Source organism: Otolemur garnettii, unplaced genomic scaffold, assembly GCF_000181295.1.
Source record: "Otolemur garnettii isolate 467f Iridium unplaced genomic scaffold, OtoGar3 scaffold00034, whole genome shotgun sequence".
In the NCBI taxonomy this organism is placed as follows: domain Eukaryota; kingdom Metazoa; phylum Chordata; class Mammalia; order Primates; family Galagidae; genus Otolemur; species Otolemur garnettii.
The window spans coordinates 8,685,367-8,699,813 of NW_003852429.1; the positions used below are offsets into that span (position 1 = coordinate 8,685,367).

Here is a 14,447-nt window from a genome sequence, read left to right on the forward strand (position 1 = left end):
TTTTTTTTTTTTCTTTACATCTCTGTTGTTTTGTATCATCTGTCATTTGGAGCTAAACCAATTCCTAACTGCTCTGTACCCCTAAATTCAAAGGTGTGTGTGTTCACGGGTGTGTTTTGGTGGAACTAGGCTTCTTGAAGTTAGGCCCAAAACTAGACATGGGTATTTTGAAGAAGTAGGGATAAGGAAAGATTTCTCTACCAGACTGTAGTAATTAAAGGAGTGTAGTATCGGCACAAGTTGAGCAGATAGTTCACAGAAACGGAGATAGGCACAGTGTCTACCTGTTGGTCTCTGGGGACATCTCAGGTAGGGCCTAGTGCACAGTCATTTCTTATAAATGTGTATAATGGAAAAGAATGTGTATTCTCTCAAGTGAAGTCTCTCTATATGTCCATTTAGACTAACTTGTTATTTATGGCATTATTTTTTGTCTGCTTGATCCATCAATTACTGAGTTACATACTGTAAACTAAAGATAAATCTGGATGTTTCCACTTCTCTTGTAATTCTAATAACTTTTGCTTTCTATATTTTAATGCTGTCATGTTATATATAATATAATATTGATATGTTCTAGCAATTTTATCCCTAATAATGCCTTTTTGCCCTTGAGGTCTATTTATTTGACATGTATATAGCAATATTCGCTTTCTTTGATTAGCATTTCTATCTCTTTACACCAAACTTGTCCACATCTTTATACGAGTAGGTTTGTTTGTTGGGGGGAGGGAGATGGGAGTGGCTTCTATTTTCCTTTTGTCCAAATCTACCCCTTTTTTGCCATAATACCTTGTTCCTTTCATTTTTCAAGTCCTCTTTTTATATCTTACTCTTTTCACAGTTTAAAATCATTTTCAGATTGTTCTGTATTTACAGCCTTGGGGATGCGATCATGCTATTTGTTGTGATGCTTCCTCATTGATTTTATATTTTTGGATTCTGAGTTCTTCCCTGCAGGAACTTTACTGATAAATCCCACCTGATGCCGGGATTAGAGAGCATCTCTATAGGGTAATTTTGCATTTGCTTTTGCCTGGCTCCTTACATCCATCATCTCCATCCCAGAATCAGTCTTTATGTAACTTTTTGATGGGTTCTGAGGCCACATGTGTAGTATAACTTGAACCCCAAATTTGCCTGCAGTTCTCAGTCTCAGACAGGACCAGGATCCTACTCCTTCCCTGGTAAAGGTAGGCTTTTGGTTTGGTTTTTCTCATCTTCTCTTTCAGTGAGGGTTCTACCAATTGAAAGTTATATCTTTAGGCAGATAATTGATCTCAAAATTACTGCCTGTTTCAGACCCAAGGCCTTATCTCCTGAACTCAATAGGTGGTAGAACCCAAGTGGTTCTGGGTTAGCAGGAACTGGGTTCACCCTTCAGGCCACCCATGGCACCTCGCTTGCTGCTCTGGTTTCAGTGCCCACTTATTCCTGGTACCCTGGAGACTTCCTTTTCTTATGTTCAGCTATGCATGTAAGATATTTTAAAATATTTTATCAAGTATTGTTACATCTTTATAGTAGGACAATTTTCAGGTTATCTTAGTCTATAATTTTGTCCAGAACAGAATCTAGAATAGAGATTTAAATTAATACATTCAGAGATTAGCACAAAGCTAGGCACAAAACATGGATTTTGTTAAAAGCCTCATGTGACACATCTGTCTTCATGTAGTGACTATTTTTCACAGATGACATAGACTAAGCAAGGAATGGTATGGTCGTCTTCAAGTATTAGAGCCACCCTCAAAAGATGGCTGCTAGTCCTAACTTCTGAACTTTTTGCCCTATTTCTAAGATTTCCCTTTACATTCTCCAGCCTGTCACTGAACCAAGGTTTTATCACACCTGTAGTCTCCCTCATGATGGACCCTTGCACAGAATTTACTTAAATAAAAGAAAGGGCAGATGAGGGAGGAGGAGCATTTTTTTCTTTTTTTTTTTTTTTTTATTGAATGGTAACTATGTACATTAATGTACTTCTAGCATTTTTTTTTCTTAAATAGAGTCCTACTTTGCCACCTTTGGTAGAGTGCTGTGGCATCATAGCTCACAGCAACCTCAAACTCCAGGGCTCAAGCAATTCTCTTGCCTCAGCCTCCCAAGTAGCTGGGACTGCAGGCTATAGGTGCCTGCCACACCTGGCTATTTTTAGGGACAAGGTCTCACTCTGGTTCAGGCTGGTCTTGTGAGCTCAGGCAGTCCACCCGCATTGGCCACCCAAGAGCTGGAATTACAGGCATGAGTAACTATGTCTGGCCCTAGGAGGAGCATTTTTATTAAAGAGCTACTGAGGAAAATTCTAGCACTCTGGTTGCCTACAGTGAATTAAACTTTCCATGGCTTCTCTCCTACAAAGGACCCTGCAAAGCCCTGAGCTTCTAAGGGTCAGCCAGAGTTGGGCAGTATCAATGAGAACAGTGGGGCTGACATTAGGAATGTCCGAGCACGTCTTCCACTGCCTTCCCGAGCCAAATTGCATAAACAACTCCCCATTACCACTTTTCTGTGCACTTACTGCAGGCTGCCAATTTTATCCTGTTGATTGCAAGATGTCATGATACTTTAGAATTTGAATTGCTTGCCTAGAGCAGATCAATGTGACAGTTCACTTCCCAGTCAAGAGAAAGATGAGATGAGACTGCATGGAGAGAAAGCTCTTCCAAGCATTATGATGGTTCTGCTCCTTCTGTGTCTGATAATCACATGTTGGTCTCTTTTAGGGAGGAATGATCAATTGGAACCGTCTTTTCCCTCCTTTACGTCAGCGACGAAATATAAACTATCAGGATGGTCGGAGGTCTGAACAAGCTGCTTCCCCTCCTCCAGAGGTTTCTGAAGAACAGGTAATCAGTAACACCCAGGGCTTATCTTAAAGCCATGCCTCAAACTTCCAGCAGTTTTAGACTTGAATGTAATCAAGCACGTAAATACAAAGATTTTGATAACAGTTAACTGCCACCAATGGTAGAGACTTTGGGTTTTTATTGGCTACTGTGGGTCTTAGGAGTTTGAGGAAGGCATGATTTGAAAACAAAATGCAGTGGGGGCTTATTTTAAAATATGTTATACTTAATATATACTGTGTGAGAAACTAATGAAATTGTTCCCTACAAAAGAGGCGGGGCTCTTCGGAGTGCACCTGTTGTGGGGTTTTGCGTCATGTTAATGTTTTACATATTCAGAAAGGACAGGGACAAATGTAAAACTGAAAAGGAATAATCACTGATCCAGCTCTATTTCAAAGGACTGATATAATCACATCAAAGAGGGGAAAACTAATTTCAGTAGCTTTTGAACATGAAAGAAAAAAAGAACTGTAAACAAATTATCAGCTCTTCTTCGTAGGTTTATTTGTCATAATGGTATGAGTGCACCAATTGTAAAATTGTGTTGTAGGTTTTAGCAAATGAGGAAATTGGTTGATCTTACTGTAGAAAAAGGGAAATAAAAATATGGGACCAGGGAAGGCAAGGAAGAACTCTGAGGTTGGAAAGGAATTCTCAGTATCAGGATAAACTCATGATTGGATGAGTGTGTGTGTGTACACATGGAAATTCTCACCCTGACTAGAAAGTCTCAGAGGTATTGGCATCCCCATAGCAGTGAGCAGATCTAGTACCCAGATCTAGTATTGAACACTTTCCCCACTGAAAGGAACCGGGTCTCTTTAGAGAAATGGTGGGGCCTAGTCCCAGGGTAGAAGAGATAGAATACTCTGGAACATCTTGTACCAGGAAGTAAAGAAATACACAGAAGTTGATGGGGCATATCAGAATGACATTGGAGCCAGCTGAGAGGTCTCAGTGGCCACATCTTGGATATCAGCTTGGAGCATCAAAACAAATAAGGACAGTAGTATAATACAGCTCATGGGGCAGGGAGAGAGATAGATATTTACAGTACATGCATAGGGGAAAGAAGTATGTTTCCTATGTAGAATGTCAAGTAACAGATATACAAAGAATGGTGGCATTAGAAAATCACGATTTTGCACCCATCATGGTAGAAATCAATTCAGGGAAGAATCATCAGTATATGAAGACTGGCTATTTCTATACAGAAGTCCTAACTTATCATGGTTTGTCTTTCAACTTTACAATGGTGCTAAAGCCATACACATTCAGTAGAAGCCAGGCTTAGATTTTTAATTTTGGTCTTTTCCTGGGCTAGCAGTCTGTGATAATGATGCTTTTATGATGCTGGGCAGCTGCAACAAGCTATTGTTTTTCCCCTTCAGTATAGTGTCATTCATGTGATAAATTACATTTGACATTCAATACTTTATTAATTGAAGGCTAATGTGAGTTTTCTGAGCACATATAAGGTAGGCCAGGCTAAGCTGTAATGTTCTGTAGGTTAGATGTATTAAATGCATTTTTGACTTAGAGTATTCTCAACTTACAATGTGTTTGTTAGGATGTAACGTAACAAAGCCATCCTAAGTTGAAGAACATCTGTGCTCTCAATTATCTTCCCACAAGTTACTTACTAATTGCAAAAATAAAATAGTAACTCTGAAGAGGAGAAATTGGATGCCACCCAACCAGGTTATCACAATTAACAATCTGATATGGAACAAGCAGTCATTGTGTCATAACCTGAGAAAGATGAATCAGTTATGTGTTACAGTCAACATGCAGATGATCATAAAGGAAAATCCCACAAATCCAATTTGAGGAATATTCTATAGAATACCTGCCTTTAATGCTTCAAAAATACCAACATCCCAAACTTACAGATTAAAGGAGATGAGGGAGGCATGCCACTGACAGGTAATACATGACCCTGGACTGGAGTCTGCACTGCAAACATAGCTTTTTGGTGAAAGACCATTTTGAGTTCAATTGATTTAATTGGAAATATAGGTTAGACATTAGTACTATGTTATTGTAAATTTCCAGGATTTGGTGTAGACTGATTGATTGTGGTTAGGAAAGAGAATACTCTTGTTCTAATAGATACAGACTGAAGTATTAAGGGAAAAAGTGACATGATTTGTGCAGCCACCCAGTATGGCTCAAGACAATCCGTGTGTGTGTGTGTGTGTGTGTGTGTGTGTGTAAAGAGAGGAAGCAACCATGGCAAAATTGGTGAATTTGGGCAAAGTAGAAGCAGAGGTTCTTGGTACTGTTCTTGAATTTTTCTAAGTTTAAAATTATTTCAAACTAAAAAGTTGAAAACATAATCTATAAAAATAAGCTTAGAGCATTGCCATAATGATGCTTTGAAATTTCCTTCTGCCTGTAGTGGTTTCTTCTTGGAAAATGAAACAAGATGAGGTCAGCATTTCACTGTTGGTCACACCATCCAGGCCATCACCTCCCGATCCCTTGTCCCCAGAGTAAACAACACCAGTCAGACAGACTCAAGGCACCCAATCTCTGGCAAAACTTGTCTTGACTTTTTCTGGAACTCAGAAGGTGCCCCTGAGCAGGGCACCAACTGGCTGTGCTAGATGAACTGGTCCCACCCCTCCCCTGCGGCTTCTTGACTTAGACTGATGGATCGTTTCTGCAGCCCTTTAGTATCCTCAGGTGATTTGCGACCATCTGCCTTATCCACCTCATTAGAGAGTTCCAAGACAAATGTTAGCCCTGTGGATAAGAAGATAAAGCCCAGTAACTCAGCATTTGCAGATCTTTATGGATTACCTCTCTCAGATTGAGGTGAGAGGAAATAGCAGAATTCTTTAATATTACTGTTTACTTTGTATGACAGTGAGTCACCTTCCTCACAAGGCAGCCGTTAACGGTACAGTATGAGGTATTTCAAGGTGAGATAACTGTTAGTTTGGCACTTGAACAAAAGAAAGTGTCAAAAAAGAAGGTCACTTAGAATGTGTGTGATTAAAGTCTTCAGGGGGGTTTTTAGGTGAATCATTTTTCCTTGATCCTCCTAGAATGACAACAGTGAGGTTAACATATCATCAATATCAGTTTAAAACAGCATTTAATTCTTCCTTGCTCTGTGTTCTAAGAGGTTGTTTTTAACGTAAGCTTTCTTATTCACTGATTTTCTAAATCTTATTTTCTGTGTCCCTATATTATCACAAAAATGACAGTTGCAGACATCATTGCTTTAAAGACACAAGGTTCTCACTGGCAATATGTATTCTTCAGGATCTTGGTGTTTCTTGTGGTAGGTGCTATAGAGACTGTAAAAGATAAAAAAGGTGTTCTTGTCTTCAAGATGTTTACAAAAGTTTAGAACTTTTTTTTTTTTTTTGAGACAGAGCCTCAAGCTGTCCCCCTGGGTAGAGTGCCGTGGCATCACAGCTCAAAACAACTTCCAACTCCTGGGCTCAGGCGAGTCTCCTGCCTCAGCCTCCCAAGTAGCTGGGACCACAGGTGCCCACCACAACGCCCGGCTATTTTTTGGTTGCAGCTGTCATTGTTGCTTGGCGGGCCCAGGCTGGGGATTCGAACCCACCACCTTAGGTGTATGTGGCTGGTGCCTTAGCCACTTGAGCCACAGGCTCCGAGCCAAAAGTTTAGAAATTTTTAGTTCACATATGATCTCTTGGTTACTACTTGTTAATAATATGTTAAAATAGCCTAAATTAGTCAAATTCTTTTAGGCTTAATTTTTGAATTGAATATGTTTATATTTTCTTCATTTAAATATCACAGTTGTAATAAAATGTGGTATGCACATTCTATGGAGTACTACTCAGCCATAAAAAATGGTGATCTAGTGTCTTTTGTGACAAGCTGGATAGAACTAGAAACCATTCTTCTAAGTGAAACATCCCAAGAATGGAGAAATAGCAAACTGGAACTAGTAAGTCAACACTTAAGTGCACTCGTGGAAAGAAATCTCAATGACAGTCGAGCAGTGGAGAGGAAGGGTAGGTGAATTGACACCTGCCGGTTACAGTGCTGTACACTGTCTGGGTGAAGGGCACACTTGCAACTTGACTCAGCCTGTACCAAAACAAAGTAGGTAAATAAAACATGTATACCCCCTAAGATTCTGAAATTATAAATAAATAAATTTCAGAGTTCTGTAAATTTAGTACATTAAGAAGCTTAGTGATTTTCTTTTTCCTTATTTCTTTTTTTTGGAGACAGAGTGTCACTTTGTAACCCTGGGTACAGTGCTGTAGTGTCATCACTTGACAAACTCACACCTCAAACTCTTGGGCTTCAGTGATCCTCTTGCCTCAGCCTTCCAAGTAGCTGGGACTGTAGGCACCTGTCATAACGCCTGGATATTTTTAGAGATGGTGTCGTGCTCTTGCCAGGCTCGTCTTGAACTCCTCAGCTGAAGGGATCCACCCACCTCAGCCTCCCCAAGTGCTAGGATTACAGGCATGAGCCACTGCACCTGGCCTTGGAAGCTTAGTAATTTTCTAAACCAAGAAATAGAAGTGATTTTTTTCTTCTGTAAACAAACACTTTAGGAATTTTAGTGAGAATTCTTTAAGAAACCCCAGTAGATGGGAAATGTGTACCATATACTTTGAAAACAAAATATTCTGAGAGCGTGTACCCTGTAATAAATCCAGTAATAATTTTACACACAGCGTGGAAGTCTTTTGCCACCTTTTTTACCTTTCTACTTTTGCTGTCTTTGCTGTCACTGAGGTTCTGGATTTTCAGTTCTTCAGAATACGCCCCTATTGTTTGACAATAGACCTGCAGCAGCTTTGCCAGTTCATCACCCCTTGGAGATGCCTTCTCAGCCCCTTTTAAGAACACACCAAAAAGGCAGAAGAGGAGGCAGCTAGCACAAGGCCAGTAAGTGCTGCCTGAACCCACAGCACTCAGGATGGTGAAGGCGACCCCAGAAACCGAAGGGCAAATGTCTGCTTGTGCCTTCCCTGTGCAGACATGTGGGGGAGGAGCATGAGAAGAAAAACCCAGAGGTCAGTGTCAGTGATGCAGGACTTTCCAGGAAGTGCTTTGAGAAACAAAAGAGCTTCTGGGAAAGAGAAGTCTAAATCAGATGAAACGATGGGTGCTCAAAGCACGAGCTTTCGGGGAAATAAACAATGGTGGACCAGCTTAGAAGGCGAGATGAAGAAAGACCCTAGTGCAAAGACCACCAGTTGGATTCTTCCAGGTCTGTTCAGAATTCTGCCCTGGGGATCAAAAGTGCACAGGTCTGACATCACTTGGGGACTAAGCAGGCAAGCCAGGTGAGCTGTGGGATGACAAGTGACAGTAAGAAGCAGCCTTGCCTCCCAGGGAAGTAACATTATAAAATTCAGTTTAAAAAAAAAAAAAAAAAAGAAGCAGCCTTGCCACACAGAGAAAGGCAAGGGAGTTGCTCAGAAAAAGATGGAAGAGGAAGATGAGGAGGAAGAGGAATAAAAAACTATCTGTCAGAGATGAAAAAGAACATGCCAAAACCAAATGTGCTCAAATATCTACTAGCAAAAAAGAAAAATCCAGTATCCATTTTTCTATTTCCCTTTTTTAACAAGATATTTTTCTACTATACCCATACTCTGAATTAACTCAGAAATGAAAATTTCACTTGTTAATTTTCTTGAAGCATCATACTTGCTTCAGATTTTTTTTTTAACTAAAGGGGGGAAAAGTTAACCAAGTTTTTCTCTTTTGAACCTGAAGCTTAGAAAATCACCATTCAGGTGACATTAGACAAGGAAGTTAAGTAAAACTAAACCAAAGCTAGGACTTATCAAAGGGAAGATAAACAAATTTCAGCTTCCTCTCTCCCATTCATGCCTTTCCTTCCTGTTAGTTGGTCAACAATTACCAGCTGTCTGTTTTGTACAGGGCCCAGCATTGCTAGGTTCTGAAAATGCTGAGTAGATGAGGCAGGATCGAGTCCTACCCTCAAGGACCTCTGAGACTCAGGCAGGGATACAGACAGAATAGCCATGTAGGGGTGTTCAGGTGCTGCCAGAGCTGAGAAAGGGCAGTCAGAGGATGATGTTGCAGAAAAGGGTCCTGGGGACAGGACATGGAAGGTGGGGACCCACACGTGGGTGAGCCAGAGTAGAGGAGACTGTCAGGCCAGGGTCAACCTGGCTGTTCTATAAGCTGAGTGGGACGGAGGCCAGACAGGCCTGATGTGAGCTGTGTGGACTCCTCTGTACACTCTAGGCACTGAGGAGCCATGAAGGCTCTTATACTAGAAAGGACATCCCTGGAGTTAGAGGGGGGCTTTGGGAGGAGGTGATCGTGTCGTAATAATAAGCACGGCTGTGATTTTCTCCATCCCTGCCCAGGAAACACAGTGCTGCTGGGTGCCTAGAACACTCCGGTCCAGACAAGAGACATTACCGCTGAGCACATTCATAACATATTCATAAGATGTCAACAGCCAGTTACAGCAAATTTAGTGATAGGTCTAATTGGTTTTTATTCACAATGTATGAATCAAGGCAGCCTTCAGTCTACAAAATAGAATGAACGTTCCTGCCAAGCAGTAGCTGAGCAGGGAGGCTTACAAGGTGAGAACAAGGAGACGGACAGTAGAAAAATAACTGATTAACATTGAGTTGCTCCAGATTGCCTTTTTTAAGGGTTTTGGTGGTTTTTTTAACGCTACTCAGGTAGACTGGAATCTGCTGACTTCTTGTTTGGAGATCTGTATGCTTCCTTCACGTTTTAGTTTGATTACTTGGCTCTTAGCGTGAGTGACTTCACCAAAACAATAGTCTCCCAAAATTTTTGTTTAACACACATGACACACATCACATGCATTCCATTTATGTCCTCTGAGGTTCTCGTTAGCCCGGGTGGAGAGAGAATGGCATTACACCCACATGGTACTTCCAATCTTAACTGATAAGTAGCAAAATGGAGTTGGTACTAGAGAATCTAAATAAGGTTCTCTCCTCTCTTCTCATCTCAGGCTTCCTTACCACCATCTCCAGAAAACTTAACTAAACTCGAAAATACTCTCCTTCTGAGAGCAGTCCCTCTCTGACATTTGTTTCAAGGCACACCTTGTATTTCTGCTTTGATAGCGTGTCATTGCAATGCATGGGGTATTGGTTTAGTGCCTCATGTGATGTCTGGTTTCCCTGTAGACGTGAGCTCTGTGAGGGCTGAGGCCAGACCTCACAGGTCCTCCAGCACTGGAAAAAAGGGCTGAACATGACAGTGAGGTCTGAACTTCCCTATCAAAACTCCTACTTTCACTTAATAGAGTGGCACTATGTCAGATCTTTTCAATACTAAAGCTAGATTTGTTACAGTGTAATATTGAGTGGCAATGAAATAATAAACTTTCAGAGAGTGCCTTATTCTTCTGGGTACCCTAAAAGATGTATGCAGAGGAACTCATCTAGACTTAATGGAGGATCTGCCATGAACCAGACCCTGACCAGTAGGAGTGTAAAGAAGGGAGGCAACGAGTGGCCCAGAGCCCAGGCAGGAACTTAAAATAACCAAAACCATCATTCAGCAATAGGTGTGAGAAGGGAGTACAGTGGTTCACAGGGGGAAGAGAGAGGTCAGATGACGGAGAAGGAGAAACTATACTGCCCCAAAGGTAACCGCACATCAGAGGAGCAGCTGGTGTCCACAGGGGACAGATGCTGGTGATGATGCAAGCACAGGGGCCACGCCCGGCTTCCCCAGGGGGGTAGCTGTGCCACCCTGCACCCAGCTTGAGATCAGTATTGGTAGGGGCCGCCTTCAGGTGGCATCCCTTTCTGCAAGAGTCAGAATTTGGGAAGTAAGAACCCAGAAAACCATTTGTTCTTTACACCCTTAGCTAAAGGGAAGTTAAAGAAAACCATAGTCATATTTGAACAAGCCAGGCAGAAGTATATTCCTCTAATAAGAGTTGCCAGAGGTCTTCTTGGAACAAACACCCCAGTTTCTGGGATCAAAGAGGCCCTGAGATGCACGTGGAATACCAAAGCAGGATTCTGTCCATTATTGAGTAAGAATTATTGTGAGATATTAGGGACATGATCTCAATTATATAGAAGATAGGTAAAAGTAGAAAATATATATCTGAAGGAAAGGACAACTGGCATAGATCCATCCCCATCTCTGTAGGGATTTTTTTCTCATTCAGTGCAGTCTGTCTTTAAAAAACATGTTATAGGAAAAATACATTCCACCTTGCTCTCCTTCATAACACTGTCCGGTGACAGTGCTCTTGTGGTGACGCCTGTTCCTGCCTCCTTCCCTTCTCTGGTCACCCAGCCATGGGGCTACGTCACTCAGGGCTCAGTTGAATCAGGAGCCCCTGACGAAAAGCAGCTGATAGAGCCGCACCTTGCTCCACTGGGGTACCCTTAGCATGTCCCAAAGTGGGTTTTCCTCCCCCAGAGGAGGCAGAGCTAGAATTTGCTCTTGCTGCACTGCCAGCCTCTCCTTTAAATCACTTCATCTCTGATCTTTACTCCAGAAAGTCAAGTTTTCCATCACAGAGAACAGGCCAGAGGTGTTACATTTGGGGAACTTCAGTGTCTGAGGCAGGAAAGCATAGTACCCTGTTTGAAGATTAACCCAGCAACAGCTGGTTTCTGAACGAAGTTAGAGGAAAGGATCACTTAGATTTGGGGGCTAGGAACCAAGCTGTACTTTAATCTGATGTTTTGTGGTGAGGAGTTTTAGACAGAAACTTCCTGTGATGCCCAAGCAAAAGGAGGAAGATACTATGGTCTGAGATAGAGAGGGAATGTTGAAAGACCTTTTAGCCAGTTCCTAAGGGGCATTTTAGAAAAATTTCCAGACTACTGCAAACCTAGGCAAGCCAGCACTGTCGAGACACACAGTGTGCCTTGCTCTGTCCTTAGCTCTGCTTAAATCAGAAAATGTATGCAATCTGACAGCTCCATTCTCAAACGCGCCCCTGAAACGGTGCTACATGCCTCACTGCTGACTATCACTGTGTTGCCTTTGAAGCGCTCTCCTTGGGAAGCTGTGCACCAATGCCAGCACCTAGTCTACCCTGCAAAGCAGTTTGGGAACTGTTTTTTCATCAGGGCTGTCATCTCATTACCTTTTATGACATGGATGTCGTTAAAATGGCATCTTTTTCAATATTTCTTTCATCTTTAGCATTGGGGGCCAGATCAGGCGAGGAGGGAGGTGTTCCAGTACAGTTATTTGTTGACTGGCTAAAAACTCCCTCATAGACAGTGCCATGGTGCATTGTCCTATTGCAAGAGCCACACCTTTCTCATGCCAAGATTTTCAGTTCAGATTTTCCTGTTTCTCTATCCATGTTTACCTGGTCTGTGGTTCTCACAGTCAGCCGATGATTTTGATGCACAGTTTGACAAATTTGTGCTGTTTTTGTCCATTCTGCTTATTACTGGCTACCCTAACTGACACTTTCTCCTCAGAAAAACATTTAATCCATTTGTACGCCACCATTTTCTTTGTGACGTTATCCTCATACACCTGGACTAACATGTCCCTGATTTCACTTTCACTCTTGCCAAGTTTAACAAGAAATTTAATGTTTGTTCATTGTTCCAATCCAAGCTCTAACCAACATTCTCATGATAGCACAAAAAAACACACAGTAGCAATAATGAACACCACTCAGCAAGACACCACCACTCATCAGCACGGCCAGCCTCCCTGCCTGAGTCTGTATTTTAAGGAAGTATGAACCTCTGGTTTTCTGTCTATACAGGCCAAATATCTCTTATCTGAAATCCTTGGGACTAAAAGTATTTTGAATTTTGGATTTGTTTGGATTTTATAATATTTGCATGTACATAGTGAGATATCTTAGGGACGGGACCCAAGTCTAAACGCAAAGTTTGTTTTTGTTTTACACACATCTTATACACATAGCCTGAAGGTAGTTTTATACATGATTATAAATTTTGTGCATGAAATAAAGTCTATGCACATTGAACATTTAGGAAGCAAAGTTTATGTTACTACCTCAGGACCATTCTGTGGTCCTGTGGCATCACCATGATTCCTGACTCTGAACTTACGTTATCAACAAGCAATCATGCTCTTAAACTTATCCACATGTGAGTATCTAGCAGTAAAAACTATGATATACCATCCATACAGGGAAAAAATAATGTGTCCAGGGTAACCAAGCAGCCAGCAGCAACACCAGAGTACCTGTCTCAGCTCTTAGATGGAGCAGTAAGAAGCAGTGGTGGGTGCTGAGTCTCTACCTAGGTGCTCTGTTTTTATTAAAAGTCTACTGTACACTGTGGGTTTTGGGGGGGGGGTTTAAGTGAAAGGAAACCTCAGAAGCAATTGGAGACCAGGAATTAGGTGCTCTCATCAGGGTGAGAGGCATGCTGCTGGATGGCTTTTTTTAATGATTCCTCAGAGAGATCTTCCTCATTAACAATGTTTCTTGTCGTATAAGTTTCTCCCTCTGATTTGATAAACTCACACAATTTCTTGTTCCATTGTGAATGCACACCACTCTAGTCTCACTTCAACAAGCCCTTCATACGTTTTCACCATGTCGTCTGTAGGCGCTTTTCCAAATGTTCACAGGATCAGCATCATCATCACTGTTACCACAGTCACCTTGACTGGGGACCATTTCAGCCCTCTCCCCGTTGATCAATGAATGAGCGGCTGGAGCCTCATTATCTGTATAAAAAACTCTTGACATTCACTTGTTGCGGCTTACTCTGAAGGTGTCCTTTTGCCCATGTAAGGTCAGATATCATTCCATTCTCACTTCCCATGCAGGAATACAGAATCCTTCAGAGCGACCTTGTTCATCATCAGCCTGAGGCTTCGGGTTGGACCAGGCATGACAGCTGTATTAGTCACTGTGCTCCACACATCGGCACCAGCACACGACATCCTTCTTGCTAACTCCTTTTAAAACCTTTCTATTCCCACACTTCTATTCACTGCTGCTAGCATGCTGTTCAAGAAAGTGTTTTTGTATTTACTCTTCATTAATCTGAGAATTCCCTGGTAACACATAGCTGAATTAATGAAGTCACAAATTTTTTTTTTTTTTGAGACAGAGTCTCACTATGTCGCCCTGAGTAGAGTATCATGACATCACAGCTCATAGCTTAAGCAATTCTCTTGCCTCAGCCTCCCAAGTAGCTGGGACTACAGGCATCCGCCACAACACCCGGCTATTTTTTGGTTGCAGTTGTTATTGTTGTTTGGCAGGCCCAGACTGGATTCAAACCTGCCAGCTCCGGTGTATGTGGCTGGCGCCCTTAGCTGCTGAGCTACAGGCACTGAGCCAAGTCACAACATTGCTGATGAGAGTTACAGCTGGAGGGCGAGCAGAACAGTTGCCAAAAAATAACAAAATCTTCCATTTGTCATCCAGTCCTGCTTCCTTGTGGTGAGCACAAGCTGCTGGTACAACACTTTGGGGAAACCAATCAGAAAAGATGTCCCTCTTGGCCTGTGTGGTGAAAACACAGCTTGTGCTTACACAGAGGCATACCTGCTGCAGGAGCACAGCCCAGCAGCTGCCTGGTCCTCGGGCTCCTTCGCTCCGGTGTGGAATGTCTGCAGTCGGTGTCTTTCCGGGGCAGGCAC

General features: G+C 42.1%; 1 protein-coding gene across 1 annotated transcript in view; it reads left to right on the top strand.

The window, feature by feature from the left end:
* The window catches only part of UBAC2 (UBA domain containing 2), a 173,821-nt gene that overhangs the window by 153,990 nt on the left and 5,384 nt on the right, over positions 1 to 14,447 (top strand). The window contains exon 8 of the mRNA XM_003789594.3: positions 2,727 to 2,849. Within this exon, the coding sequence (XP_003789642.1) occupies positions 2,727 to 2,849 (123 nt within the window). The remainder of the gene's footprint in view (positions 1 to 2,726; positions 2,850 to 14,447) is intronic.